The 27919-nt window shown below is 47.5% G+C and overlaps 1 protein-coding gene across 5 annotated transcripts; it reads left to right on the top strand.

Annotated features, from left to right (window-relative positions):
• Nucleotides 1-27919, top strand: LOC131096652 (galactosylgalactosylxylosylprotein 3-beta-glucuronosyltransferase 1-like). Of its 5 annotated transcripts, none has more exons than XM_058045134.1 (7): nucleotides 1-88; nucleotides 16665-16722; nucleotides 18450-18594; nucleotides 18915-19453; nucleotides 20669-20965; nucleotides 21463-21570; nucleotides 24628-27919. In XM_058045134.1, exons 3-6 carry the CDS (start codon nucleotides 18483-18485, stop codon nucleotides 21547-21549), a joined length of 1035 nt encoding a protein of 344 aa, XP_057901117.1. In that variant the 5' UTR covers nucleotides 1-88; nucleotides 16665-16722; nucleotides 18450-18482; the 3' UTR covers nucleotides 21550-21570; nucleotides 24628-27919. The 5 variants fall into 5 exon arrangements, with proteins under 5 accessions (XP_057901117.1, XP_057901119.1, XP_057901116.1 ...); XM_058045136.1 differs by having other exon boundaries at nucleotides 18446-18594; nucleotides 18918-19453; XM_058045133.1 differs by having other exon boundaries at nucleotides 18446-18594.

The following is a 27919-nucleotide window of genomic DNA, read 5'->3' as shown; positions in this document are numbered from 1 at the left end:
GGGCGATGCTCCCCCGGCAGCCCCCGGTGCGCTGCCGCCCCGCGCCCGGAGCCCCCGCGTCTCCGCCGTGACCGGCCCATCTCGCCAGGTAAGCGGGAGACCCCGCGCTCGGGCACCGGGGCTTTGGGGGTGGGAGCAGCGGCAGGGATACAGCGGTGACCTTGCGGTCCCGCGGCGCTTGGCGCTGGAGGGGTGCTCTGCCCGGCAGCTGAATCCCCGAACTTCATCCCTGCTCAGCGCCAGGACCGATTCCGCTCCTGATGGGGAGCCCCTGTCCCTGCACCCCCCACACCTTGGTCCGGACATCCCAATCCCAGGCTGGAATTTTCCAGCTGTGGGGAGATGCCTTCATTCCTGGTGCGTGTCCAGCCGGGAATCTCGCCGCCGGGATCTCCGAGCAAGGGTGCCCAACGCCGGTCCCGGGCACGCCGCTGCTCCCGGAGAGGTTTCATTGCGCCTCTTGGTGACAAATAGCGGAGAAGCCAAACTACAGAAGGGCGACAAGGGGGATTGTGTGCAGGCACAGGTAGCCTCGCTGGAACCGACCCCAGGTGGGCGTCCCAGTGAGGGGCTCTGCAGAGGTGGATTGGGAGAGGGCAAGAGTGGGAGGTTTGGGGAAGAGTTCTGCCCGGTTCTACCCCTGCCTCCCACACGGGTGTCTGCCGAGGGATGCAGTTGCTGGTTTTCTGGAGCAGCTTGGGGTGGATCTTGCTAGGCGAGTTGGAGAGTACTTTATTTCGGCCTCCCGCTCCAGCCACTGACCCATCCAGCCTCGGGCCAGGGGAGGAGAGGGAGAGGCTCAGCAGCTAATGCGTGACAGAGAGAAACCCCTCAAGGTGCTGCAAATGTGGAGAGAAGCAGCCAGTTCCTCAGTAACTCCTTAGGGAAAGATGCCAAGGGGCAGTTTCTGTGCAGCTGGAGAGAAGGGGTGTTGGAATCAGCAGGGCAGCTCCAAGCAGCACCACAGCAGAGCAATAATGACAAGCTATAAATACTCGTCCGATAACTTGAAGTCCACACAGCTCAGCAAGTGACTGGGGGAGAGGGAGCGATGCAGCCACTGCAGGTGCTTTCAGCTCATTTTTTGGGCTCAGAGGAGGCTTCCTTGTGCAAAGCACATATGTAGAGAGTGTAGCAAGGTACAGCAGCTTCACACATGAGTCTGATCACCCACTTCTGCTTGGGCTTAAATCTCATCAGGTGCAAAAAGGGAAAAATGGATGGGGAGGTTCACACCTTGTATCTCTGGACAGCCAGCAGAAGTGCAAGGCATTGACCTCACTAGCCTCAGACAGACTAGGAACAGGGGCCATATAGCACTTCCACAAGTTGGGAGATAGGTGCACAGAGACAGCAGAATGGGACCCTCAAAAAAGGGAGGCCATCAATATTCTAAAATGTGATTCCTCAGCAGGAGATTATGGGAACCTCTGTCTCAGGAAATAGAGAGGGTTACAGGGCAGGAGGAAGCCACTGGCAGAGCTGTATGTGACAGCCTGTGTCACATCTGTTTGCAGCCATGCGTGCTGCCAATCCCCTTTTCTCCATGCCCTGGAGCAGGATGTAGGGGCTCCATCACCTCTGCTTGGTGCCTGCTCCATGGTTTCCTGGAATCTCTCTGAGGGCAGGCACACCAGGGATACAGCACCAGCAGCTGAGTGCACGCTGTGCCTGCCCAGTGTGGGGCCAGGAGCTCCATGACTGTGATTCCTGCCCTCCCTCCCCCTGTCCCTCCCAGGAGTGACTTTGGTGTTGCTTTCAGGGCACTTCAGTCTGCATTGAATTAAGGCTCTGCAGAGCAGTTAAGGTACAGAGGTAGATGGGCAGCTAACTCATTGTATCTGGTGTTTCAGGAATCTGGTGAGATCAAATTAAAGCTCTTCTTTGGCATTTTGAGTGCAGTAACAATAATAGTAGTAATAATAATAATAATAATGATAATAATAGCAAAATCATCTAGGCAACCTTGCAATCCCAGAGCACAGCTGAGATGCAGCCACCTTTGCAACAAAGGACCCCTCAGCCTAGCTTGCAAGACACTGGAACAGCCACGGGATAGAAACAAAGCACTTGGGCTGAGGACACTTTCTCCCTCCACAAGGGTTTTAATGAAGCAAGCTCCCGCACCTTTGGGCTTTGTTACAGTGTCATCTGGGAAGACTGTTGCCTAGGGAGCTGTACAGAGCTATACAGCAGCTAAATGTACGCAAGAGAGAAAATACTTCCACAATGTACAGCCCTTAAATTCATATTCTTTCCACGGTCTGGGAATATTTTGGTGCCTAGTGCCTGTGTTCTCTAATGACATCTTCCCTGCAGAGTGTCCAAGGTTGTACTGGACAGCTCAAGGCTGTGTTACCTGTGTACCCAGCATCCTTTCTTCTTGCCTATGAAGCACTGGTAAAGGTGCTTTTTGGCAGGAAATTTTCCCCTGCTTCAGCAGCAGGCCGGGAGATGTCCTTAGTGTCTAAGACCAAAGTTGTCCCTAGCAGGCAGCTTGCTGGCAGGAGCCTGCATTGGATTGTCTCCAGCTGTACCCCTGGATGGCTTTCCTACCCTCTTCACCACGGCAGTCACCTGCCAGTGACAGTGCTCTACACATCCCTGTTTCTCAGTGCCTTCACAACTCCAGCCTCGGCTGCCCCTCTCTCCCAGGGTGCTGGTCCAGCTTTCCTCCAGTGCCTCAGGAGGCAAAGTTCCTGTTCCAAACATAAGAAGCCACCCCACAACTCCATCCACCTCCTGGAACCACATCCAACGCCTCTTATTCCTCACATTAAGCACTTTTGATGGTCTCTCCTGTTCACAATACTTGGGAGCAATAAAGATGTGTGTTGCAAGTGTTCATATGTATGCCTGCAAGGGATGAGATATTTGATAGGCTTCGAAGATGCCCTTTACTGAGCATGCAAAATTGCTCTGAGAAAGCTCTGCAATTATTCTCTGCAGGATGTACACAGGAAAGATGATATCTGTCCCCTTCCTCCTTGTATCTAATTGTTCCTAATAAAAGAAGAAGCCTAAAAAGGAGGTAATAAGCCAGACTGGAATCTGGGTCCCACACACCTCCAGGGCCCTGGAGGAGTCTAAAATCACTCTGCCCTTTTTGCTCCTGGCCTTTCTACCTAATAATAAGCATTAGGCTTTTCTGCACCGCTTCCCATCCCAAGATCTCCAAGCACTCTGCATGTGTGATTAAGAGCACTGCCTGCCCACATACAGAGCTGTTTGTCAGGATGACTACCCCCTCTTTCCAAGGGAGACACGGCAGCTCAGCGCGTCAGAGCTGAGACAGCCCCACATCATCTGTCTCACAGGCGAGAGGCCCCAGCCTCTCTGGGAAGCACTTGCTGGGAAGCAGCTCAGCCTAACAGGACTGTGATTTCAAACCTACCAGCACCAGAAAAGACTAATGAATATAGCGCATGGATGAGACCTGGGGCTGTCAGCACCCTCATCTCAGGTGCACACATGACTGCCTAAGCCCAGTTTTTGAAAGGGACACTGGTCAGATCCCCTGACTGGGGTACATCTCCAAACTGCATCTCAATCAGTGGTCAGCACACTTATGAAAACTTGGTCCCTTTAATCTTTCATGCTGTTTTAGGCTGTGCAGGCTCATAATCAAGAGTTTGAAGTATCTTCTAGCTTGCTGTCATGTGACATTAGTGCTCCCAAAGGCCTTTCCTTAAAACCCAAATTTATCTACTTTGCCAATGCTCCCAAATGTTCAATCAGCTACCTTGCTGGCCTCCTCCACCACACAGTGTGGGGGGGCTGTCTGCCTGAGATGAAAACATTGCACTCTGCAAATTCCTGGGATTTATAAAATGTGATCTGAGTTTCCTCATGAGACACAGTTTCCCAGGGCTGAGACACAGCAATGGGATCCACAGCTCCAGCAAAGGGACCTTCAGATTTTGTTTGCTGTTCATCCCTACTCTGATCAGGTAATCCCACTAATGCCTGGCACACATAGAGAGATTCTTTAAGATGGGGTTAGTTAGCTCAGGAAGACACATGAGGAGGGATATTGGGGTGAAAAACAAAGCAATCAACAACACAGAAGAGGGAGAATGAATACTTCTCTAATGCTTCTCTTCAGGGTTTTTCTCAGTAGAGGAACTGGACTGCATTCAGGAAAACATGAAAGGTAGCAATTTGGTGATAAAAGTAAGTATTTTCCCATGCTGTGCATTGTGACATAAGGAACTCTGCTACAAGATGCTGCTGGTGCTGAGTGTAGGATTCAGGAAGAGTAGGAATTGTGATGGATAGTGGCTTGTTCATCATTGGACAGGGCAGTCGACTTGAAAGATATTTTAATCTTCAGGGCCTCTCACATCCTCTAGCATAGGATTTTTTATACCTTCCAAAACCCCCAACACTGATCAATGTAAGATGAAGGATAAAAGGACAGAGACATGTTTAAGTGAAAATCACTGGGGCATATTTTAATTTCCAGGCAGAAGCAAAAAACCAGCATTTTCCAGCCTGTGTGCTGACACTTAGTTCTTGTAGGCTTGGGTTTTGTCAGCTGGAGCAGGTTCAGGTTAACTTCTGCTGAGATTCGAGCTGGTCCAGTGGTGCTTACGCTGCCACTTCCCCTGCCCATGTTGTGGATTTTAGCAGACTGCCAGCGTCCTGGCAACTTTATGTGGTGCTGGTCTATGAATAATGCTGCATTGCAAAAGGAAATGGTTTTCTTTGGATGTTACCTCTTGTCAATGAGAGCAAGGGCATTTATTCCCAGTACAGCCAACCTCTAGCCAAGAAAAGTGCTGGGATTACTTGGAGCTGAACAGGGTTAGCAGTCGGGCAATCTCAGCTCTGGATAAAAGATTTTAGAGCAGCAGTGTTGTCTCATTCTGTAAGTTCACGGTGGGTCTGTGTGTGGGAGTACAGGGCACATGGGAACTGTGATTTGCTAAGCAAAGCAGGATTGCTCCTCGGCAATCCTTGTGTGGGAGAACTTGAAGGAAAAGCCAAAGGCCAGGCAGGCAGCAGTAACTTGCAGACCCTGAGGTGATGCTCCCCTGGGGCATTGCAGGGCAGCCTGGCTTCTAAAGACACTGTCCTTAAGGGCAGGGTTTTAGCAAGGTCCTCTGCTCCCAACAATAATCTCCCAGTGCCTCTTGATAGAAACAGCACAGTTGATCCTTGCCTGGCAGGAGTGGAGGTTGCTGGCTCCTCTCCCCCTTCATGCCCCAGTTATTAAAGTAGGATAGTTAACATTCATCTTGCCCTGATCCTCCCTCATTCCGAAAGCTGAAAACAGCTGTGAAGGGGTATTTCATCTATGACTGGCAGGTTTAATTTATTTTTATGGTTTGTCCATAGCTATGGGTTAGGCAACAGTGCTAGGCTTCATGAAAGCCCTGACTGCGACTGCAGCAATGGGACTGGCGTTCACTGGGGTGACACTGCACAAAGTGCCACTTCAGAGACCAGTGCTGGGTGAGCCTGGGTGGCAGCAAGGGACCTTGTCCTCTCTGCTATGCTGGGCTGTCTTCCTCATGGTCCAGCCATTGTGTTCATTGCGTCTCCCCTCCACTTTCTCCAGCACAAATGCCAGGGTGATCTTAACTTTCTCCCTGCTGATACTTCATCCCCTGGATCCTTCTCTCCCCAGGCCCTTCCCCCAGCCCAGATCCACACAAAGGTGAAAAGGAAGGAGGAGACGATGACTTTCCTCTATCTGCCAGCTTCTCTCTCCACCTCTGACGTGAATGAGGCCCTTCATGGTTTTCTCTTGAGCAAACACAGATGCTTTTGTTTTATGGGCTTGTGGGACGGGATGGAATTAATAAATCAGAGCGCCAGTGCTGTGCCGCCACATTCCTGCAATTTTAAGGCAAGATCACACACAAAAAAGGGCAGAAACAAAATAGACAATCTCTTCAGAGAGCGCTCAGATGATTTGACTGTGCCTCCTGCTTGCTGTCCCACTTGGTCTCCTGCTCCCTCACCCTTCTTCATTCCTCCTCCTCCTCCTTTTGCATTCCCATTAACCTCATTTCTTCTGTTCCCTTTCCCTTCCTCAGGAATCACTTTCAGTCACACCTTAGTTTCTCACCTACACCTATTTTTCTTCCCTTGTCTTCCTGTCATTTATGTTTCCTTTACCCTTACCCCACACTAAGGTGTGACCACAGCTTGTGCATCCAGATATGAAGTTCAGTGTCCTGCATGTAAGCCAAAGAATCAGGAATGCCTCAGCTTTTTCACTGTGGACTGAAATGTCTGCTCTTACACCTGCTTCCTCCACCCCACTTCTGTTTTTCCTCCTAAGAATGTTGCTGCCTGAGAGATTCAGTGAATGACTCTGGGAATAAAACACAAAGTATTACTGTTCTCCTCTCAGACATGGTATTTAACAGTGTTCCTTCGAGCAAAATTAGATCCTGCCCCAGCACTGACAGACCCTTTCCTTCCTTGAAGGATAACCAGAAATGCTTTGCCTAAAATGAATTCTTTTGAGCCAAATGACAAGTTTTAACATCTGTGCTTGGCTACCACCAGGTGGTAAGGAGCTAGGAGATCTTTTTTTCTCCCCTGTAATTAGCTAACTGTATGTGGGGCTTCAGGAGGACAAAGTGAACCGTGTGGTTAGTACAAACTACCAGCAAGGGGCTGAGGCAGTTTTATTCACTGTGCTGGTTGTTTTTTCTCTAATGAGCTTAGGCACTTGAAAGTCATTTCCCCAGAGTGCTTATACATTGTTGTGCTTATCTCACCTGTGGGGGAACTGAGGCACTGAAGCAGGTGAAATGATTTGCCCAGATCCACATACTGACGCATAGTTGAAGCCAGAAAAAGAACCAAGAAATCTTGTTTCACACTTGACTGCTTTATCCTCTGGCCTCACAGGAGGCCAGCAAAGGCCTTTATCTTGTTTAGATGAGTGGATAGTCATTCCAAGAGGGCGCTGGGGCAAGGATATCTTTCTGTACTAATACGTGTCTTAATGAGTCCTGTTGCTAAGCGGCTTCTATGATAGATCATGCATCTTCTTCACTAAGCATTGAAATAATTTTTTAATCATTAAAGCTAATACAGAATCCTCAGAAACATCCAAATCTCACAGCAGGGGCTGAAATTAGCAAGCAAACAGAAACCAAATCCTGATTATCCCTGTGCACCTCTACAAAGCCCACAAGCAGCGTGCACTGAAGTCAAACACGAGCCCGGCTGAGCTGTAGCTCAGGGCTGGGCTGGGCAGTCAGAGGCAAGCTGGCAAATCCTGCTGCTCCTCGGTCCACAGCAAGCTTTTTCCTCCCTCAGACATGTGTGCCAGCTCCTCATCTCCATGGAGCAATAGAAAAGGAGGTAGGAGTGTTAATCATTGACCCCAGATAGCTGAGGCATCCCCTGGCAGATCTTTAGGAAGGAGAAATTATTTGCGTTTTGTCAAGTGTTATTAAGTGGCAGATCTCAGCCTGGCCAACATTATTTCCCCAGCCTATTTTTGTTTTCTTTTTGCCCTTGGAACCACCTCCTCCATCCTACTCCCACCAACCTCTTACATTTTCTGTTTAGTGAACAATTAGTTATTTCAGGTGTTCTCTCCAGTGAAGTCCCCTGCTTTGCCTTAACTCGTATGTCTGCTCTCCAGCATGGCATACCAGCACCTCTTGAACTCTAGCTGCCCACAGGCTTCTCCATAACTCCTCCAGTAATTCCAGTGTATCTCCCATTCTGGTTAGCAACTCTCATAGTCTTTCCTATTTTCCTCAAACCTACAGTGCTCAGCAGCATGTCATCCAATTATAACAGGAGGGTTTTTTACAGCCAAAGTGAGGTTTCTAACTTCTGTGTTAGAATAGGGCTCTTGGAGCATTAAGGAAAACACAATAAATCTCTTATTACTCGATATGCATCAGCAGCTCCATTACAAGGGAACAGGACCATCACAAAGTCACAGGACACCAATAAGCATTTTGCTAAGATCATCACTGCTGACCTCTGTGTGGATTTTTAGGGGTGAATATAGTTTACCCCAAAGGATTCTTTGGGAAAGGATAATTTAAAATTGCTCTTACCACTTCTAAGAGCCTCTCTTGTCACCCTCTTGAGAATAAATCCAAGCCTGTTCCTGTACCATGACCAGTCTCCCCACTTGTGCTCCTGGTCATGTCAGTCTGCTAGACAAACTCTGTAGACTTCTTCCCACCTAGCAGCCTCTTCTGGAGGTGCTGCAGAGGATGCTTGTGGCTCTTCTGTCAACACCAGCTCCTGTTCAGTGGTAGATAAGCCGCCATCTCGGCAAGTTTTATTCACAGTCCATTAAGCCATGCCAAGCCAAGCCACACTTGGATTGTAACTCTATTGAAGTCAAAGCAAGTCCTGGAACTGTTAAACACTGGTGCAAAATAGTCACTAGGCAAGATTTCTGCTCTTGTGTACTCCCTTCTGCCCGGCACTTACCAGACTGTTAAAATCTGATACCAAGTAATTCTTTCCTAACCCAAACACGGGTCCTAACCTGAGCACCAGAACAAACACAAATGGCCTAGAAATTAGTTACAGCAGGAGAAGCAAAAATCCAGTCTCTTCCTTCTTCCTTCCCAAGCAGTTTTTGGATGTTTCCTCTACCTAGAAGCTGTTGCTGGCCCTTCAGGGGTATTTTCTATGGAGCTGGTAACAGATGGAGGTAGTTCACGTGTGCATGTGGGAAGCTAGAAATACCTAACTTGACCTGTTGATCTCCACAAACATCCTCATAACCAGAGAGAATTTTTCCTTCCCTGAGCACAAGGAGAGAGCCAGATTCATCATCAGAATCAGGAGAGATTCATATCCACCTCTAAGATTTACAGCAGCAGCAGTGCGTTTCTACTTTTAACAAGAAACCACTCTTTGTCTGCCCTGATCTTCCAGGCCAACTTGGTCTGTCATGGAAGCTCCAAGGGCTCTCAAACTGCAGAGAAGGGTTCAAAAAAAGTCTAGTTCATCTTCCCTCTCCAGCCAGAAGTATCTATTCATCAGTTATTCTGTCCAAGGCCACCTGGCAGCCCATGAATGTGGAAGTGAGGTGGGCAGGACAGCACTGCCCAGCACACCCTGCAGAGGGCAGAGGTGTAAGAGCTGGGAGGACACATCTCCCAGGGTTATCGTGGTTCTAGTTGTGCAAAGATGATACTCCAGTCTCAGGAAACAGATCCAGCCTGGGGGAATATCAAACCCCTTTTGCATCCAGGCTTAGGGCAGCCTGAAGCACACGATTTCACAGAGAGGCCCACGAGCACAATAGTGCACAGGCTGACCTCCCTCCCGAGGGAAGCTTTATAAACACTACATGCAAAGACACTTTCAGACCAGGCTGCTTTCATGTGCAATTAAGGAGCATGGCAGAGAGCAATCCCTATACAAGCCCTATGGCAAGCTCCATGCACTCTAAGAGAGAGAGCAATTTGTTTCTCATGCTGTGAGCTCGTCTGCCCTCAATTCCCTCACTGCCTTCCCAACAGACTCTTCCATTTTAACTGTGCAAGACATGGAAAAACAGAAACCAAAACCCACATCCTTTTTTTCTGGTAGGCTTGGATTGTTGTTAGAAAGGGGCATGTGACTTTTGCTACTCCTCAGCTCCATCTGTTCACCCAAATGCACCCACTGCTAACTTTTTCTACAAAATAAAACTTACTCTGATCATGACGCAGGGATATATGCTGGCAGCTGCTGCCAGTGCCCAAGTTAGATATTAGTCCCCTGGCATTCCCAGATGGTGGGAATTGTATATGGGTTTGATCTCAACCACCTTGGTGCATTATTTGAATGTGGCCTGCCTGTAGTCCAGAGTCAACAGCTTCCCTGTTAGGACAGGGAGGGACAGCAGGACAGTCCTAGCAGGATACTGACCATCAGCTTCCTGTCCCTTCTTTCTTTTGCTCTCTTCTTCCCTTTTTATTTCACAAGCAGAAGGCAGAAAAATAAGCACTGTGTGCTGACTCTAATTTTCATTCTAGTGCTTCTCTTAATGAAGCCCAAGCTATACAGATCAGCTGTGGCATTTAAGGTACAAATCAAGCAGCGGACCATAACGTATATCAATTGCAAAAGACAATTCTCTAGGTGCCAATTTATCCATTCTGAGTTTGTTTCTAAAAGTGTCCACATGACACTTGGATGCTGCACAGCAAGTGGCAAATATAATGAGTGCTGATGATTTATTTGGAGGAAGAAATCAGAATTAGCATTTTGGACCATCTCAGCCAGTTACAAAGTGAGCATATTTCACACAGCTCAGAGAGCTGCAACTGCAAAAATGTCCATCAAAGACACCAGAGAGGTGTTTCTCCTCTCTGTGATCCCACACAACTAACACCTGCATGATGTGGCATCAGTGCTGTCCAGTGCCCTCTCTGTCTTAATCTATATGGAGCAGCCACCCACAAGAACATTCCACACAAAGTTGCTGCTTGCACGATGCTTTTATTGATCACATAATTCAGCCAGTATTCCCAAATAAAAACTCAGGGGGATTCCTGCCTTTACACTGCATTCATTCTCTGCCCACAGTTCTCTCCTTACAATAACAGATCAGGGCTCTGATTCTTCAGGGGGCCAGCACGCACATGTAACCATTAAAATGCCAGTATTTTCACTGATTTTGGGAAGAGAGTAGACATATTTAGCTACACTGGTGTTTTAAATGACGTATCTGCTGCCCCACTCATTTGCACTGTGATTTCAGCCAGAGAAGTTTCTCCTTTGCTTTCTTTTGCCCTCCCTAGGAGTAATGGGGAAGTCCAGCAGGGAAGAGCATTTCAACATTGCCTTTGAAAGCAGGAGGAAAACAAGCTGTCTAAATCAATCAAGAGTGTGCATTAGTGATAGCTTGTTCCTCTGGAGGTCTGCATTTGATGTCATATTGACACACAGCTGAGATCAAAGCCTGTCTCTGTATCCTGGCTGCTATCAGAGGAACAGCATTGGCCTTTGGGCCCCATATCTTTACAAGGAGCTCGTGATCAATGTGATTTTTTCCCCCCATAACAAGCACCTGTGAAATGTAGTTATCATCAAATAATGCCTAATGCCTTTTTCTCTGAAAAAGTAATTCCTCTCCATCTTTGAAAATGTTCTGGAAGGCAGTACTATGGGTTTTTCCTTTCTGCTTTTGTAAAAAAGCTGTAAAATGACAGCTCCCACTCCTGCTGAACAGGCATCAGCTGTTAACTCAGTGGGGAAAGCTCTGAATGAGATATACAGAAACTTTGGAACAATCCACTATTGTTTTTGCTTCCTTAGAATTATTTTGCCTCCTTGGAAAAAAAAAAAAAAAAGCTTCTTTTTCTTTTTTTTTTTTTTTTTTTTTTTTTTTGGCTAATGCAGATATTGGGCTGATTCATGCTGATACGTTTGGAATTATTATTCTGTAATAGTCATCAGCATCTATAAAGGACCTCAGTTCTGCCAGAGCTCAGCAGCAGGGAAGAGGAGCTGACATCTGAATAAGCCCCTGAGTTCCCTTTCAAGACAGGATAACTCCAAGCTTAGAGGTCTTTCAGGAGAGAGCAAGCTTTCTCAGGAGATATCTGGTACCCCCTGCTTCTCTTTGGGCTTGAGCTGCTAATCTTTCTCTGGGTATTTCTGGCAGCCCTGGATTACGTCTCTGCAGTGCAGGGAAACTGTGGTGGGGCAGAGGGCTGTGTCCCTGTGAGTCACAGCCCACCCTGGCCTATGCTCAGGGGGCAGAATGTGGTGACAGGTTGTATGGATCAATCGTGAAGGACATTTGGGTCTGGGCTGATTAAAAATAGCCTGGCTTAGACCTCCTTTTTCAGGCTCCAGAAGGCTCCCTGCAAGGATGGGCTTTGCAGCCAAGTTCAAGGTCTAGTCTGTATTCAAACTGGGTTATCTCCATTCCTGCTGATAGCCCAGATAGGGCCTGGATACCCTTGATCTATCTGGGGATAGCAGGCTGAGCCACGTGCTGTCTCTAAAGTGTTGGCTCCTGTGGGACCTAGCCAGCAGATTTAATTAGCTCCATCAAATTTCTTTTTTGTTTTCTGTTGTTTGTGGGTTTGGTTTTTCTTTTTGGCTTGGGAGAAATCCCTGTATAAAGCACCACCCTCCTTCAGTCCATGCTTCCACACACAAGCCACATGTCTAGGACAAGGATGCTCTTCAGAAAGGTGCAGTGTCAAGCTATTTTCAGACCAAGCTTTGAGGAATGCTCAGCTTGGCTTCATGTGGGCAGTGGAGGGATGGGGGTTGTGCATGGTGCATTCCTGAGGGACAAGCCTGGTTTCTGGGCTGAAGTACCTGTGCTCCCATATGGTGAAGGGATCAGAGCTGGCAGGAGAGGATGAAGCCTTTCTTTGCTTCTGAGGAAGAGGTGCAGGAGCTTGGGAAGGGGCAGCTGTTTCATTGGGAGTGACTCACTTCCTGGGGAAGTTGTCCCCACAGGAGCCTGCGCACCAAGGGACAGAGTGTTGATGGGGCTGAGCCTTGAAACTACACAGCTGCTGGTAGTTCTGCTCTTCCTGCTGTGGGGAAGAACCTGGCCATCCTTCCCTGTATTGTTTTATTATTTGTAGTTCCCTGGGTTTTGTCTCTCATGGGGACTCAGTTAATTTTCCTTTGCCCTCTCTCCCCATGAGCAGTAGGGGAGTGCTCACCTCATTCAGATTGCAGGTGTCACTTGCCTGCAGCCCTTTGCCAGGTCTGCAGCAGAGGGATGATTAAAATCCCCCAGCAGAAGAGCCCTCTTACACCTTGGGACAGAACTGCAGTCTCCCACTATTGCCTGGGCTACTGGGAGGTCAAGATCCCAGTTGTGGGATCAGAGCCTTTCTCTTCTCTGTTCCATCCACCTCCCCTATGAAGACAGGCTAAAAGAGTTGGGGCTGTTCAGCCTGGAGAAGAGAAGGCTTTGGGGAGACCTCAGAGCACCTCCAAATACCTAAAAGGGGCTACAATAGAGCTGGAGAGGGACTCTTTACAAAGGCATGTAGGGAAAGGATTAGGGAGAATGGGTTCAAACTGAAAGAGGGTAGGCTTAGGTTAAATATTAGGAAGATGTTCTTCATTTTGAGGGTGGAGAGGCGCTGGCCCAGGTTGCCCAGAGTTGTTGTGGATAGCCCATCCCTGGAAGTGTTCAAGGCCAGGTTGGATGGGGCTTTGAGAAACCTGGTCTAGTGGAAGGTGTCACTGCCCAGCAGAGGGGTTGGAACTAGATGATCTTTAAGGTCCCTTCCAATCCAAAACATTCCATGATTGTATGATTAACATTTCGCTTCCTGAATGAGAAGCGAAAAAAGAAAAAACACTTCTTTTTCTTTGCCCCAATTTGTTTTTCAGCCACCCAGGTCCAGCAGAGTTTAGGGGAGAAATTGCTACTTTCTGAGCAGAAAAACAAACTGCCTTTCCCCTTCTCTTTCCCACCCCCTCAAGAAATACAGCTGGATGTGAACCCTCAGGCACTGTCCTTTAGATCTAGCCTATTCTTTCTGTCCTACAACGATGCCATTCCTGAAGACCTGTCCGAGGGTTGGAGGAGTCTCACTACTGAGAAATGCCCTGTTTTGGCTGTGTTTGCACAGTAATTACCCGTGCTTATCCCAGAACAATAACCCATTCCACCCACTTCTGTGGTTCCTTGAATCCATCCTCCCACTTTACCGTGCACATCTCAAACAGAGAGGCAGCTGCCTGGTGAGGGGAAGCCTGCAGCATCTCAGCCTGTCTCAATTTTTAGCACTATTGTAGTTTCGACTGAAGGCTCTGATGGGCCCAAGGGAATGGAGGGAGAGGGGACAGCGGTTTCCTGTGCATTTCAGCAAGGCAGGGACTGAGCCGGTGCTGCTCACCACAAATACCGGCGCTGCCATGAATTATGCATTCCTTGTTTAAAGAGAGGTCGCTCTCATCAATAATTGAAAGCTCCCTGCTCTGCCTTCAGCATCACATCTCCCACACCGGGAGTTAGGGAACTCATGAAATCTTCATGGACTTTCTCAAGGTGGCTAGGGGCTGGTGGAGAGAGGCAGCAAAACGCAGGAAAACAAACCAAAAACCCTGCTGACGGCTTTGGTGTGTGAAATTAAGAGTCATCTGCAGCTACCTGCAGGTCTGCTCCAACCCAGCTCCTCACAGCCCTGTCTCCTCCCCCCTCCACCTGTCTCCTCCCAGGGTACACACAGAACAGTAGGCTTGCAAACATGGCTCAAACCAAGATTAGGGAGCCGTTCTTGAAACTTTTGGCTCCGTTACCTGAGAGTAGTTTGCTTTGGGTGCTCACCTAGAAAATCATTACACTGGCTGGCAGGATGTTCCCAAGGGACAGCTTGAACTGTGAAATTTGTCCCTCTGGGAAGATAAGGATCTTTAGAGTTCGTGTCTCTGACTAGAGCCCTACAGTCCTGGGGCTGGGGTTGGTCCAGCATTCAGAGTCTTGTAAGCCTGGCTCAGACCTGAACCAGAGGCTGGAAAATCGCCTCTCCTGCAGAGCAAACTTTTTGAAAAGTGTGGTTCTCATTCTGGATCAGGAAGGCAGAGGGCAGAACCAGAACCTCAGAGAGTTACCAAAGCCCATGTGATCCTAACCATTTCTGAGTTATCAAAAAGGATGTAAATTGAGCAGCTTCTCAACAGGACTGTAGGAAAATCAGAGGCACTGGAAGGTGTCAGCCTTATAATCCCCAGTCAGCTGCGTCTCTCCCTAACTTTCACCTTTCTCCCATTCACCCAGCATGTCCTTTCAAATACTCTGCAGTTCAGGGAGAATGTCACTCCCCGGGTCATTTTGCAGCCTGGAATCCTTATCACTCTCTCAATATCTGGGCTGTCCTGCCTGTAACAAATTGTACCCTGCTGGTAATTAGTCAATAACAGATGAAGGATTGGTCACATGTGATGATCTGCGCCTCAGCCAGATCTTGTTCCTCCTCAGCATTATTCCAGGGAACCCAGCTCTACCCTCTGTGTGCTTCTCTCATTGTCTTCTCCTGAATCCTTTCAGAATAATGCCCCCTGTCTCAGAACAGGAGCTTAAATGGAGACTGAATGGTGTTGTATCCCAGGAGCTGAGAAGTCTGACAAAGCAGCGTGAAGCCAAAGTAGTATGAGAAACATTTTGTCCCTATCATACTCAGCTTTGTGCTCTGTGTGTTTGTTTATTTTTTAATGGAGAACAGAAGATTGATGGATGAAATTAAGAAGAGGGATGTGTAATTGGAAAACAGCTCAAGAAGGCTACAGGCAGCATATTGAAGGCATCCATCAAACATTCAGCTAATGTTGTTAAGGGTGTGTAACACAAACAAGGGCTTCAGGAGACACTAGGGAAAAAAAAGAAAAGGAAAGAGAACGGGAAATAGGCAGGACGGAAGAAATAGCAAGGGAGGAGAAGAGCCAGCAAGAGAGTACAATCAATAATATTTGTATTGCAATCACATCCAAAGGCTCCCGTTGGGATCAGTGCTGGACTGTTCAAGCACATTAAGAGATGGTCCCTGCCCTCTACAGCTTAAACCCAGGAATTACCAGATGAACGCAGGACATGGGTTTAGATGATCACAAAATTTTCTTCTGATTTTGAATCTCATTTAACAGGATCTACTCTGAGAGGGGTTAAAGGCAGAAGGAAGGTAGCTGGTTGTGCCAAGAATACACACTGCAATGTTTGCCAGCAGGCATGCAATTAATCCGAGCCACTTAGGAGACTTTGGTTTTAATTATAAAAAGTAGGTAAAAATATGTGCAGTAAGCCCCACTGGGGCCATCAGCAGGCTACCCAGAGGCATCGATATGTGACTGGATTTTGATGCTGTGTTTTCAAAAGGATGGACTGATGCTTTAATGGACCACTTTGTGGGAAATATTCCATGAGGGGTGGACATTAAGAGAATGCAAAGGGCCTTTGTGTGGGTAAGGACAGAAGACAAAGGCTAAAATTATTAGTAAGCCAGGGGATTTCTGTAGTCCTGGAAACAGGGAAGAAAAGAGACTCTGAAGGACTGAGAAAAGGCAGGTGAAAGATATAAAGCAACAGAGAAGAGTACACATGATGGATTCAGGGGAGACAGTGGGGGAGACAAGGTAACATTTTAAAGAGAAAATAAAGTATTCCAATAGAGATTTTTTTTTAAATGGGGTTGAAGTCAGCTCCTCTATGAGGTTCACAAGTTACCTGGGGCTTTATGCAGGGTTTAACTTGTTCAGCCTTGCTTGCTTTGGAAAAGCAATAGAGAGAAGGTGCATGCAGAAATAAATGAGCATGGAGCACCAGGGGAGTTGCACACACAGGCAGCATCTCCACTTGTTTGCTGTGTTTGGGAAGCATGAACAGGGCTGGCTGGAAGAGGGAGGAGGAGAAAGAACTAGAAAAGGAATTCGTTAAAAATTCTTCCAACTCTGATCCACTCTCCTCTGTGCTCTATTGGAAACATGGCTGCCACGGCTGCATCCTCCTCTCTTTCCCTCCAGAAGCAACCTGAGTTTGCAGCAGTAGCAGGTCTGCTGTATAGAAACTGTGTCTGTATAATTAAGGCCTTTAATAAAAGGGAAAAAGCAGTGGCTGCCTGACTCTGGTGCAGGGACATTTGTAATTGCAAGCATACCAAAGGAAGCAAGGAGCTGTTATGACCCTGAGCAAGGGCTTGGGTGGGCCTAGGCATCTGCAGTTGTTAATAGCAATCCTTGGATTTCTTTTGTAGCTCTGTCTGTTCTCACAGCCATGAGTGATGGGAGGCTTTACTCTGCTCTGCTACACTGGTAAGAGAAAAGATTTCCTGTGGGGAAAGCAGTCCCTGGTGTGGGTAACCTCATCCTGCCCTGTGTCTGGCCTGGATCTGCAGCTTGCCAAATACCTCTGCCTTTGGCACTAAAGCTTGAGGGACACTCTTGTACCTGCCCCAGAGCCAGTGATCAAAAAGCAATGCAGTTAAGCAGAGCCAGCATGTTTGCTGCACAAGGCTCCTGCTCACATCACCAAAACACTCCAGTGTGCCCCTGGCCACGCAGCTTCCTTGGTCCACTTCTTCATCAGCTTTTTGTAGCTTGAAAGTAGTGAAATGGGGCACCATGGTGTTTCCTGAGTGAGGAGGTAAGAAACATTAAACATCAACACCATTAATGGTTGGCTTGGGGAGCAGTCAGTGGGAATATATTTCCCAAAGGGACTGCTGCATCATTGGTACCATTGATGCCTAGCAAGGAATGAGCTTGTGTTGCAGTAATTTCCTTAATAGGGCTTATGAACATCCACTTGCCCAGCAGAAGAGTTGCTGAGACATGCTAGTCTTCTGTCAGATGTGGCTGAAACAGGATTGACAGTTATTGGTGGTAGGGCACGGATGAGCCCTCCTATTGCATATTCCTTGGTTTTTTCAGGACACCAAGGTAAAATGTCAGAGAAACAATTAAAGACAGATTCTAAGAGGTCCCAGAGGATGAATTTAGATTAGCATCTCCTAATATCTTTCAGTACCCTGTGGCTGCTGTCATTTTTAGACCAGTTGTCATATTTCTTCTGCCACACTCTCTAAGGCTGAAGCAAGACAATCCCTCCACTCTGGACAGATGAGGAGCTGCTGGACCCAAATCCTGGGCATAGAGTTGCTTTTGAGCAAAATGTGCCTGTGTCCCTTTGAGGACCTTGGTTTTAGCTGACTGGCCTTCGGTACACTTAAAAATCCCTGGCAGAGCTGGAATTGAGAGCCGATCAATTTGAATCTCCTTTTGTATCAGCATGATGCCATCACTCTCTTCCCTCAAAATGCCATCAGCCTAGGAGTGCAGGAGAACCTGGTAGGGCCTGGTGGGTACTCCAAAGTCTGTGATTTCAACAAAATGCTGCAATGGCCAAACACTGCAAACCAGAAGTAGAAAGGGATGTGGGATAATTAAACATTCAGCAGGCATCACCAGCACTGTGGAATGACCAAGGCTGGGATTTCATGGAATGCTTGGTAGATGATAGCATGCGTGCCCAATTGCCTTAATGCATCTGCCTAAGGAGGATGAATTAACACTGCAGAAGTGTTAAGAGATGATGGATATCTAGAGGATGCCTGACATCTGTTTTGTCCAGTTGCATATTCAGGCACACAAATCTTGCACACAGCTCTAAAAAGTTGTATGAAAGAAGCAAATTAAATGGTCACAACAAAGCTCAGAAATGAGCACAAGTCTCAAAGAGGAGGCAAGTGGAAGTCCTCTCTGACTTCAGAATCAGCAACACGAACAACCCTAACTCAAGGACAGTGGTTTCATCATGGGATAGTGGGAGGTTCTTTAGAGCAACAGAAATAGCTAAAAACTTCTATTGGTACCAGAGTTGGCCAAGTTGGATAATGGTTTGGACCTCAAGTATTAATAGAGCTCCTTGTAAACTTAGACAACACTTTGCAGGATCAGGGCCAAACATTTGTCATGCCTCCCTGCATTTTTGGCAACTTATATTTTGGAGGCCTTACTCTTTTTTCTTTTCTGAAAGGTAGAGAGATGCCTGGGCATTGGAAGCTCCCTGCAGCATGCTGAGGAGACGTAACCTTCTTACCACGCTCCTGATTGCCTTGCCATGGGCTCTTCTCCTAACCTTGTGGCACCAGTACCCAACCACCCACTACCTCAGCCTGCTGAGAAGTAAGTGCAAAAGTTCTGCTGTCAGTGTGCTGGTGGCTGTGATGACTTCTGTTGCAAACCCTCAGCAGGGATGCTCTCTCATAGGAAGGGTTAAACAAAGACAGATTTGCCTGAAGGCCCCCTCTGGGTTTGCTGACAGCAGAAACATAAACTGTTCTTAAGAGTGTGTTAAACATGCACCTTAGGCTGGCTTTGTAGAGAGGATGCAGCACTAACTCCAGATAGATGTGTGCCTCCCTGAACATGAGGCAGCCTGTTGGTTATTAGTCTTCTGACACATTTTTGGTTTTTTTCCTCTTTCTTCCTTTGCTTTGTCCCAGAAGAGACAGATGAGAACGTGACCTCTAAAGCTCTCCTTAATGGTTCATCTGCACTGAGAGAAGAAGTCTTCCCATCATGCACTCGGCAGCAGCAAAGCATAGGGGCAACACCTAAAATCATCCAGAATTATGTGTACTCCAGGCCTCCCCCATGGTCAGACACCCTGCCAACCATCTTTGTTATCACCCCGACCTACACCCGGCCCGTGCAGAAAGCTGAGCTGACCCGACTGGCCAACACCTTCCTCCACGTACAGAACCTGCACTGGGTGGTGGTGGAGGACTCTCCACGGAGGACCAACCTTGTGTCCAACCTGCTGGAGAAGGCTGGGCTCAACTTCACCCACCTCAACGTGGAGACACCCAAGAGCCTGAAGCTGGGTCTGTCCTGGATCCCATCCCACACCCCGAGGGGGACACTGCAGAGGAACCTGGGGCTGCACTGGCTGAGGGACAGCTTCAGCAACACCGCACCACCGGAAGGCGTAGTCTATTTTGCTGATGATGATAACACCTATAGCCTGGAGCTCTTTGAGGAGGTAAGAGACATCAAATTACATGGGACAGAAAAGCAGGATAGAGCTGCAGAGCCTCTTAAGCCCAGTTGCACTTGCAAAGACCTTGCCACTCTGCCATGCAGTGGCAGCTGGGTATAGGGCAGATGCAAGCTGAAAGGGTAAGGAACATATTTGCCATGCTATAGGCTGTGGATGTGAACAGCCACTCACTCATCATTGCACCAGCTAGAGTTCCTCTTGCCAGGGACCACAGGATGTGTACCTCAGAATTTATACCTCTCCTCAGGGACAGCTGACCTAATTTAAATAAGCACCAAAGACAACTTCTGGCAAGGTGTAAATCTGCGCTGTTGTAGGGGTGTGTTGGTTAGGGGATGATAGAAGAGTTGTCTGACTTTCTATCCACCTTTACTCCTTGGCTGTCCTTCAGTTCTCCGAATTCCAGCCACCACAAGAGAGCTGTGCCTCTGGGATCACTGGAGCTTGCCCAGACTTCTGCTGGAGACCTGGCTTTTGTGAGATGCCAAGCCTATTGTGAACTTGCAAAAATCCAGTAAACTCTCTTGTCACCGATTTAAGCCAAACTGTACTAGGCCACTTGAAGAGCAGAATTATGCATCACAACACATTTCCAGTTTTCAGAGTTGTTAGGTCTCTGTTAAGCTCATCCTTTTTACTTACTTCCAGGTCCTTTCTGACAATTTCAATAAACCCCCACACTTCTAGGCAGTAGCCGTGGATGGAAAAACAAGGCAGAAGGTGTGGGGAGAAATTGGAATAGATGAGGACAAAGATGAATCAGTCAGGGAGATTACTTGCATGAGTGTGAAGCTGGAGTGAGTGGAGTTGGTAAGACAGAGCTAGAGGCCTGGTAACAGTAGTATTTGGCATTTACAAAAATGATAAAATTCTACCATAACAAAAAGGTAAAAGTTCAAATGAGATGAGAAAAGCAGAGGTTTTCATTCTTCTGTGGGACTGGATGTGGGCACAGAACAGCAGTGAGTTGTTGTTCAGAGAATAACGTGCTAAGAATTTGCCTTGTGGCTGTGGAAGCTGTAGCTCCTCAAGCAGCAGCAAGGTGAACTAGAGCTTGGCTGCCGAGAGCGATGTGATTGCGTGGGAAGTCCGTGGGGGAGGACAGGTGCCAATGAAAGCAGAGGATGGTGCACTAAGGGGTTGGGACAGACATGGCAGGGTTGCATTCTCACAGCACTGTCTCTTTCTGGCACACAGATGCGCTACACAAGGCGGGTCTCAGTCTGGCCAGTGGCTTTCGTTGGGGGGCTGCGATATGAATCCCCAAAAGTGAGCCCAGCAGGGAAGGTGGTGGGCTGGAAAACCGTCTTTGACCCTAATCGTCCCTTTGCTATTGACATGGCTGGATTTGCTATCAGCATCAAGTTGATTTTGGAGAAGCCTCACGCCAGTTTCAAGCTGGAAGGAGTTAAAGGAGGGTACCAGGAAACAAGTCTGCTGAAGGATTTAGTGACTATGGACGGGCTGGAGCCCAAAGCAGCTAACTGCACAAAGGTGAGTACAAGAAATCTCAAAGATACAGTCTCCTCACTGGGTCCTGGCTGCTTTTACAGCCTCCTGCCACACTCTTTCACCTTCCATTGGGCCTTCCCTGTGCTGGCACATGTCAGTGCCAAATGATGCTGGGACAGACAGATGGACAAAGCCTGCTAAATTCTTCACAGACGTAAAGCTCAGAGAGAGCTAAGGAGCAGTGCCAGGTATGCTTCATTAATAAAGAAGCTCAGATGTACAATTTGTGCCCAGATTTCTTCTCCAAAGTCCAGGAGGATTGGCAGAGGGTTGAGTCTGTAATTTTGCTCTAGAATGATCTCTCCTCCTTGTCACTTTTTCATGTGCCCATAAAGTGTCTCCCAGGATCAACCACTTTCAATCACATTCTTCAAACAGCTCTGAGCCTCACTTTTCTGGGGATCCCACCCAATGGGTGAAGTACTTTCATAGTTTCCATGCTATTCAGAATGCCCTGAACTCTCTGTGCTTCCCTCTAGGTGTTGGTGTGGCACACAAGAACTGAGAGGCCCACTCTGGTTAATGAAGGCAAGCGTGGGTTTACAGACCCCAGAGTAGAGGTGTAAGCAGAGAGCCAGCTCCAGGGTGTGAGTATCTTTGTCTTTATTGTTTTTAGCAAGGCAAATAATCTATACCTGATTCCTTATTTCTGCTATTATTTCCTCAAAAACTGCATATGTGACTGCTCTGGTAATTCACCTTGCCACCCTTTGGACAAGAAGTAGATTCTCATCTTTACCCATGTATGCTCTGTATTTCTTGCTCATTCAAGCCTCCTTGCAGACCATATGGGAGTTTTGCCTGACAGAGAGAAAAGAAGCAGCAGAATCCCCCAGTTAAACTCAGTATTAATGACATGCCAAATTCTTGCCCCTGGACTCTTTCATCCAGCTGTAAACTCCCTTTGGTGTGGGAGTTGTTCTACAGCATAGAACAAGATCACACTACTGCAGGCAACCTTTTGTCTTGGCAGCCCTGCCACCTGTGCAGTGCTTCATGCATCCCCCTTCAGCTTTTATCCTGCATTTCATGCATCCCCCTTCAGCTTTTATCCTGCATGAACAGCTGGAGTGTGGGTGCAGCAGGGAAAGGCTGATGGAATGCTTAGAGCACCTCAGAACAGGAACCAGCAAAGCACAACCTACACAGAGTCTCTCAGTTTGAGGTGCTGGGTACCAATGCTTCCAGAGCTAGGAGTACATCTGCTGCTGAGGAGAAATACTGAATGCACAAGGAAATGCCTTTGCAGTTCACAGAGCAGGGTTCAGCAGCAGCAGGATGGGGAATTATGGCAACCACCACAGGTGAGGCAGGAATGTATTAGAGATCATTGACATGTTCTTAGAAAGAGAATGATGATGAAGAAGTGTCCAGATGCCATGCCCTGTGATCTCAATGGGAGATTCCTGCCCCAAAAGTCCAAAAAGAATAAAAATATCCCAATTTCAGAGTACCCAGCTTTTTCTGAAATCAGCCATAACTGTGTCAGGACACAGGATGCTGAATGATTTAATCCTACTTTGGAAGATATTCCAGGAGTGCTTTTAGTTTTGACCCCAATATACACCTCAGCTCAGCTCTACCAGTGGAAATAAAACTGACAGCTTTTATATAGGCAGTCATGAGTATTTCAACTCCTGCACTGATCTCTGTGTGCATCACTAGAAGCTGCACTCAGCATTGCCACAGCACCTCATCATCTCTGAGTGTGTTTGTGTTGTGCACCACACAAATAGTGCAAAGCAATCCCAGTGCCTGCACACCCAGCAGCAGATGGCAGGGAGTCAGTTATCTAAACACAGACACCTGGTGCCACCACAGGGACCCTGGGGTAGCCTGCCTGTCCCTCCCACAGGGCACAAACCCTGTATCATTTCTGACAGCTTTTTATTGATATTACAGATATCCTAGAAACCCATAAATTATGCCTGTGCTTAGGCAGCAGCTCCTCTTTTCACCAGTGCTTTTGTGAGATCCTCTACAACAGGCTCATTTTGCACACTCACCCGTGCTGAGTCTGCAGTTGCCTAAAGCTATGATTGCCCAAACTCATCTCACAAGGACTCACAGTCCAGTTAACTGCTCTGCAGGAATCACTTACTTTATACAGGGTGAGCAGGCCTATAAAAACTCAGATGGATTAGACCCTCCTTGCCTACTTGCCAGAGGAGAGGCTGCTCCATTGGAGATGCACAGTGCAGATGTAATGTTCCACAAATGAGCCATTTTTGGCTGGGCTCTTTTGTCCTCACCTCTCTCCCTGGCCAAACACTCAGCTGTCCTCTATAAGAAATGTAATGCACCAGCTATAGAGTCTCATGAGAATGGCTTCCCATGAGTGATTTGTTGTGGGAAAGGAAAGCAACCAGCCTACAAGATCAAGACACTGCCACTGATTCACCAGCAGGACTTGCACCTTAATCCAAGCCATCCTCTCCAATGGTTTCAATCAGATTGTTGGCTGGATCAACTCTGCAGATTTTTAAGGATCTTTGTACTTGCATTAGCAGTTACTTTGACCACAATCCCTTCTGAACCACTGTCTGTCATGTGGGGCAGCTGCTCTGACACATCAGGTTGGCAGGTGGCATCTACTCCAGGAGACACATGCAAGGTAAATTGCTTGACTATCAATAGCAATCAAGCAAAATCTTCAGATTGCATCTCTTAAAATTTTAAATTGAGATCTCTGCTGAAGGCTTCAGTGTATTGGAAGTTCATACTATCAAGGCTGCTGAGCTTCAGAACATTGATAGGCATGATCTAGATAAGCCCGTGCTGAGAACAAAAAGAGGCAAAATTGCTCCCCTGAGGATCTTCTGTTCTTAGACACAATAGGAAGAATGTTTCCATCTTTCCCTCCTGGCAATTAGTCCTCCTTGAGGATCAGATCAAGCCAGTTAAGTCCAAGACCTCCCAGAGCCCTCCTTCCCTTTAAATCCTGCAGATGTGAGTCAGGCAGACATTGCTTGGTGTGGGATTTGGTACTCCCCTAATCTCTAATTGGACCACTTGCATGGCTGCTTGCCACAGAGCAGCCCAAAGCTATCAAGCATACATCCCTGCTGACTGTATTGAAACACCTTTGAAACACAGGCTTTGCCTTCCGAGAACAGGAGATGAAGATTAATTTCACCTCATATTTTTCTTTCTTAAAGTCCTGAAAGCTATCACAGAAGACTGGTGTTATAAAAACTACCTATTATTATTGCTAATTTTTATTTACAGGCATCCAAAAGAGAAGAGTGTGCTTAGGTTAGCACAGGACTCCTGCTATTGTGAAATTTGGAAAGAGAGAAGGTTCATCTGCATTTCACAGCTTCCAGACAGACTGAATAGATCCTCAGATCTCATCCTCCTACTCTTTCTTTAAAAAAAAATTATCAGAGAAGTTAAAATAATGACTTTAAGTGCAGACAAAAAAAATCTGTCAGAAACTTTCTCTAATTAGTAAATAAAATCTGCCAGCTAAGACTCTAGTGCAGTGAGAATCCCTGCAGCTCTTCAGCCATATCCCAGCCCAAAGCCATGCATAGTTCAGGAGGAACCTGTTCACTGATGCCTGCAAGGTGTTTGTCTGAGCCAGGGGGGATAGCCATGTTGTATTTACACCTTCTTACCTCACCTTGTGTTTGTTTTGACAGAGGCAGAGAGCTGTGATCGTTCCTGAAGTTCATCAGCAACCATAGCAACTGTGCACCCTGCCTGTCCTGCCCAGCACTCTGAAGAATGACAAACACCCCAAATGTCACCACCCCAAACAGCTCCCAATGCCCAAAGAGGTGTAATAAGGAGGGACAGAGCTGAGGTGATGCCCTGAGATCCTCCCCACCTTGGAGAGGAGTACTTCCCTTCCCCACTGGGCCCTGTACTTTTAACCATTTCTTAAAACTTACTAGATATGATCTTCATTCTCCACTGTGCCAGCACAGATGCTGAAATCCAGGATGGGTGCAGGTGCCTCCAAAGGTCTCTCCTGGCATCTTGCAAAACCTTAGCTTCAGTACAGCAACTGTGAACTGCCGTAGTTCAAGGACAGGAGTTGCCACTAAAGCACAAACATGGACTTGTTGGCCTGAGGCTGGTGTGCTCTCAAAACAGCTTTAAAGCTAAGCTGGCATGAGAGTTCTCCCTCTGAGTGAGGCACTCTGAAATGTACACAGATCAGCCTTCAATGTTGGAGAGGAACCTGTGTTGATGAACCTCATTTGGGGTTTGGGAGCTCAGAAGGGATGTGGTGCCTATCCCTCAGCTCAGATCTTGAACTGTCCCTGCTTAAGGTTATTTTGGAAAACTCCATCTGAGATCCCCAGGCACAGACACCTCTGGAAGAAGTTCCTCTCCTGCACTGGGAGACATGCCTCCATGTGCTGCTGCAGAGAGCAGAAAGCAGGGGCAAAGATGGGTGGACTTGAGCGCGTTCAAGGCCTGGAAGCCTGCTGCAGCACCATCAGGTGCTTCAGGAGCCTCAAATCATGTGCATGGACTTGCTTCCTAGACCTCCAGAGAGGAAGACAACTCTCTGAGAGGGAGGTGAGTGAGAAGTGCTCAGAGAAGAGGAACCCTCAGCCTGCACTCATCTGCTGTGAGAACATCAAGGAATGTGGAGACATCATCGGAAAACCTATCTTGAGCACATACATGACAACTGAAATAACAAATGTGGCAAGGTTTTCCAGCTGAACTTTGAAAGGAATGTGTGGTGCTGTGAAGAGAGAGGAGTCAGTGTCATGTGGAAGGGTTTCCCTTTCCCTCAATAAAACAGGAAGACAGCCAGGTGGGAGGCAGCCTACAAAACAGGAGGTGCAAATGAGGACCGAAGAAAGGATGCACTGGATTAAAAGCACAAGTGTTGGTACCATATGTGTGCGTGGGGAGTGGTGTCGCTGTGACTTTTCCAGGAAGATTCCCTGAATGACCCAGAAACCCCTCTGAGCAGATCTTTAAAACCTTCTTCACTCAGGCCATGAGAAACAAGGTTTGAGGCATTCAAAACACATCAAGGATTTCACAGCTGGGAGAAAGTTATAAGCAACTGAGTCATGCCTTGCCCAAGGAATTCAGGGCTAGCAGGAAACATATTTATTTGTTGATTTATTTATACTAGAATTCTTCTCTGCCTATTCCTTGTTTAGCTTTGGTTTTTAGCTTAGGTCACATGACACATTCATGAAGAAAGAATATTTTCCCCCTTGCCTCAGAACAGTGGAGCTTGGTGTTCACCGATGAATGTCATATGTTCTGTGCTCCCTGGGGTTTCTTTACAATGGTATCTGAAACTGGCAAAATAATCAGAAACACAGCAAGGGGGACAGTACAGCGAAGGAAATCACAGTTCTTTTATGCAACAAACGTGGGTGGCACTAAGTTTCTGGCTCCCAAGCAATCACACTGAGGTAAAAACATGAGCAAAGGACTGCCTCACTCAGCAGACAGTCCCCACGGGCTCTCAGGAAGCCTCAATGAAGGGGGCTCTTTGAAGGGTATCTGAGAGGGGGAGTTGGTCCATATTCCCTGAGTGGAGAAAGAGCAGCCATGCATCCTGCTATAGCAGGGGACCAAAGTATGGGAGAGGCACAGCAGAAGAGATGCCTCCTTTGAGAGAGAGAGACAGGAGAAATCAAATAATAGGCAACAACTACAGAAATGGAGACTGCATTTAGTAAGGCTAAGGCCAGGGCCTGTCTGGATAAACACACCAGAATACAAGGCCACCCTGCCAGCTGTCTCAGCATGAAGGAAATACTGAATGGGGTGAGAAAGCAATATATTCTCTGGACTGTAGAAAGGTCCTTACAGTGCTTACTGTCACCTCATAGCATAAAGGAAGTCCAGCATCCACAGAATGCTTTTCACTCTGCATTTGTCAGAGCTTTTTGCCCTGCCCTCTGCAGAAGGTAGCAGGGCTTGCACTCCAGTGGGCTTCACAGCCCACCCTGCCAGAGGCAGGTGGGCTCAGTGCTTCTAGCCAGCATTAACCCAAGATTAAGTCCCCTTCTTTGTGGTTTCAATGAATGAGCAAGGGTGAGGGAATAAAGGAGTTGATTTATGATCCTCCATTTTCCTCTGAGATGGGCAAAGGCTCTGCCCGTATGAACAGGAGGAGATGTGGTGATTAATTCTCTGGCCTTTAGCCTCACACAGCTCCTACATAGATTTAGGCACTGACAGTGAGTGTCTGTAGCAAGGATTTATTCCCATTGCAAGAGATCCCACCACATACATGTTTTTAGAGAGCCGTTCTCTCTACATCCTTACAAGAAAGTAAAATTACTCTTTCTGTATGTACTACACTGTCAGTTCAGTCTTGGTCAGAGTCGGCTCTCAAGACCAGCCCTATTGCACCACCTCCATTCTTGCCCCAGCCTGGCCCTGTGGAGCAGACCCTCTGTGAATCAAGAAGTTCTGTCAGTCACTACATTGTGCAGAACCAAAACCTCATCTGGACAGCTGGCATTCCAGGCCAGCAGACAGATGGACCTGTTCAGCACAAAGACTCTGTTGCCTGTAGAGCAGCCTGAGGATAGCAAGGGCTGCTGCTGGCCAAGGCGTATCAGCCAAGGGTGGGTGAGTACCAGGCACCACAAGTTAAGATGGTTGTATGCCAGCAGAGCAGGGTGGGGGAGCCCAGTACAGAAGCAGCTGCCAGGGTTACAGGCTTCAGGGGAAGTGAGTGCAGTAAGGAGGGAAGCCACAGATCAAGCCTGAGGTGTTTAAACAAGAGAAGGCAGCACCTGGTTTTTACTAGCATCTTAGCACCTGATATTCATGTTCTCTGAGATTCATCCAACTCACCAACCAATGAATATTACTAACCTTTCCTGTTGCAGAAAATACTATTGATGAACAAAAGAGAATGTCGAGAAAGTACTTTTTAATGGTTATTTATTTATATTGAATGGTACTAGAGCATTATTAAATATGATGTGAACAGTA

This window comes from Melospiza georgiana, chromosome 2 (assembly GCF_028018845.1).
Source record: "Melospiza georgiana isolate bMelGeo1 chromosome 2, bMelGeo1.pri, whole genome shotgun sequence".
Taxonomy (NCBI): Eukaryota; Metazoa; Chordata; class Aves; order Passeriformes; family Passerellidae; genus Melospiza; species Melospiza georgiana.
This window is presented reverse-complemented; position numbering and strand designations above follow the sequence as displayed.

Coding starts and splice junctions, on each gene's coding strand:
- LOC131096652 (XM_058045134.1), top strand. CDS start 18,483: ATGCTGAGGAGACGTAACCTTCTTACCACGCTCCTGATTGCCTTGCCA. Junction 18,595..18,914: donor CTACCTCAGCCTGCTGAGAA/GTAAGTGCAAAA, acceptor GCTTTGTCCCAG/AAGAGACAGATGAGAACGTG. Junction 20,966..21,462: donor AAGCAGCTAACTGCACAAAG/GTGAGTACAAGA, acceptor GCTTCCCTCTAG/GTGTTGGTGTGGCACACAAG.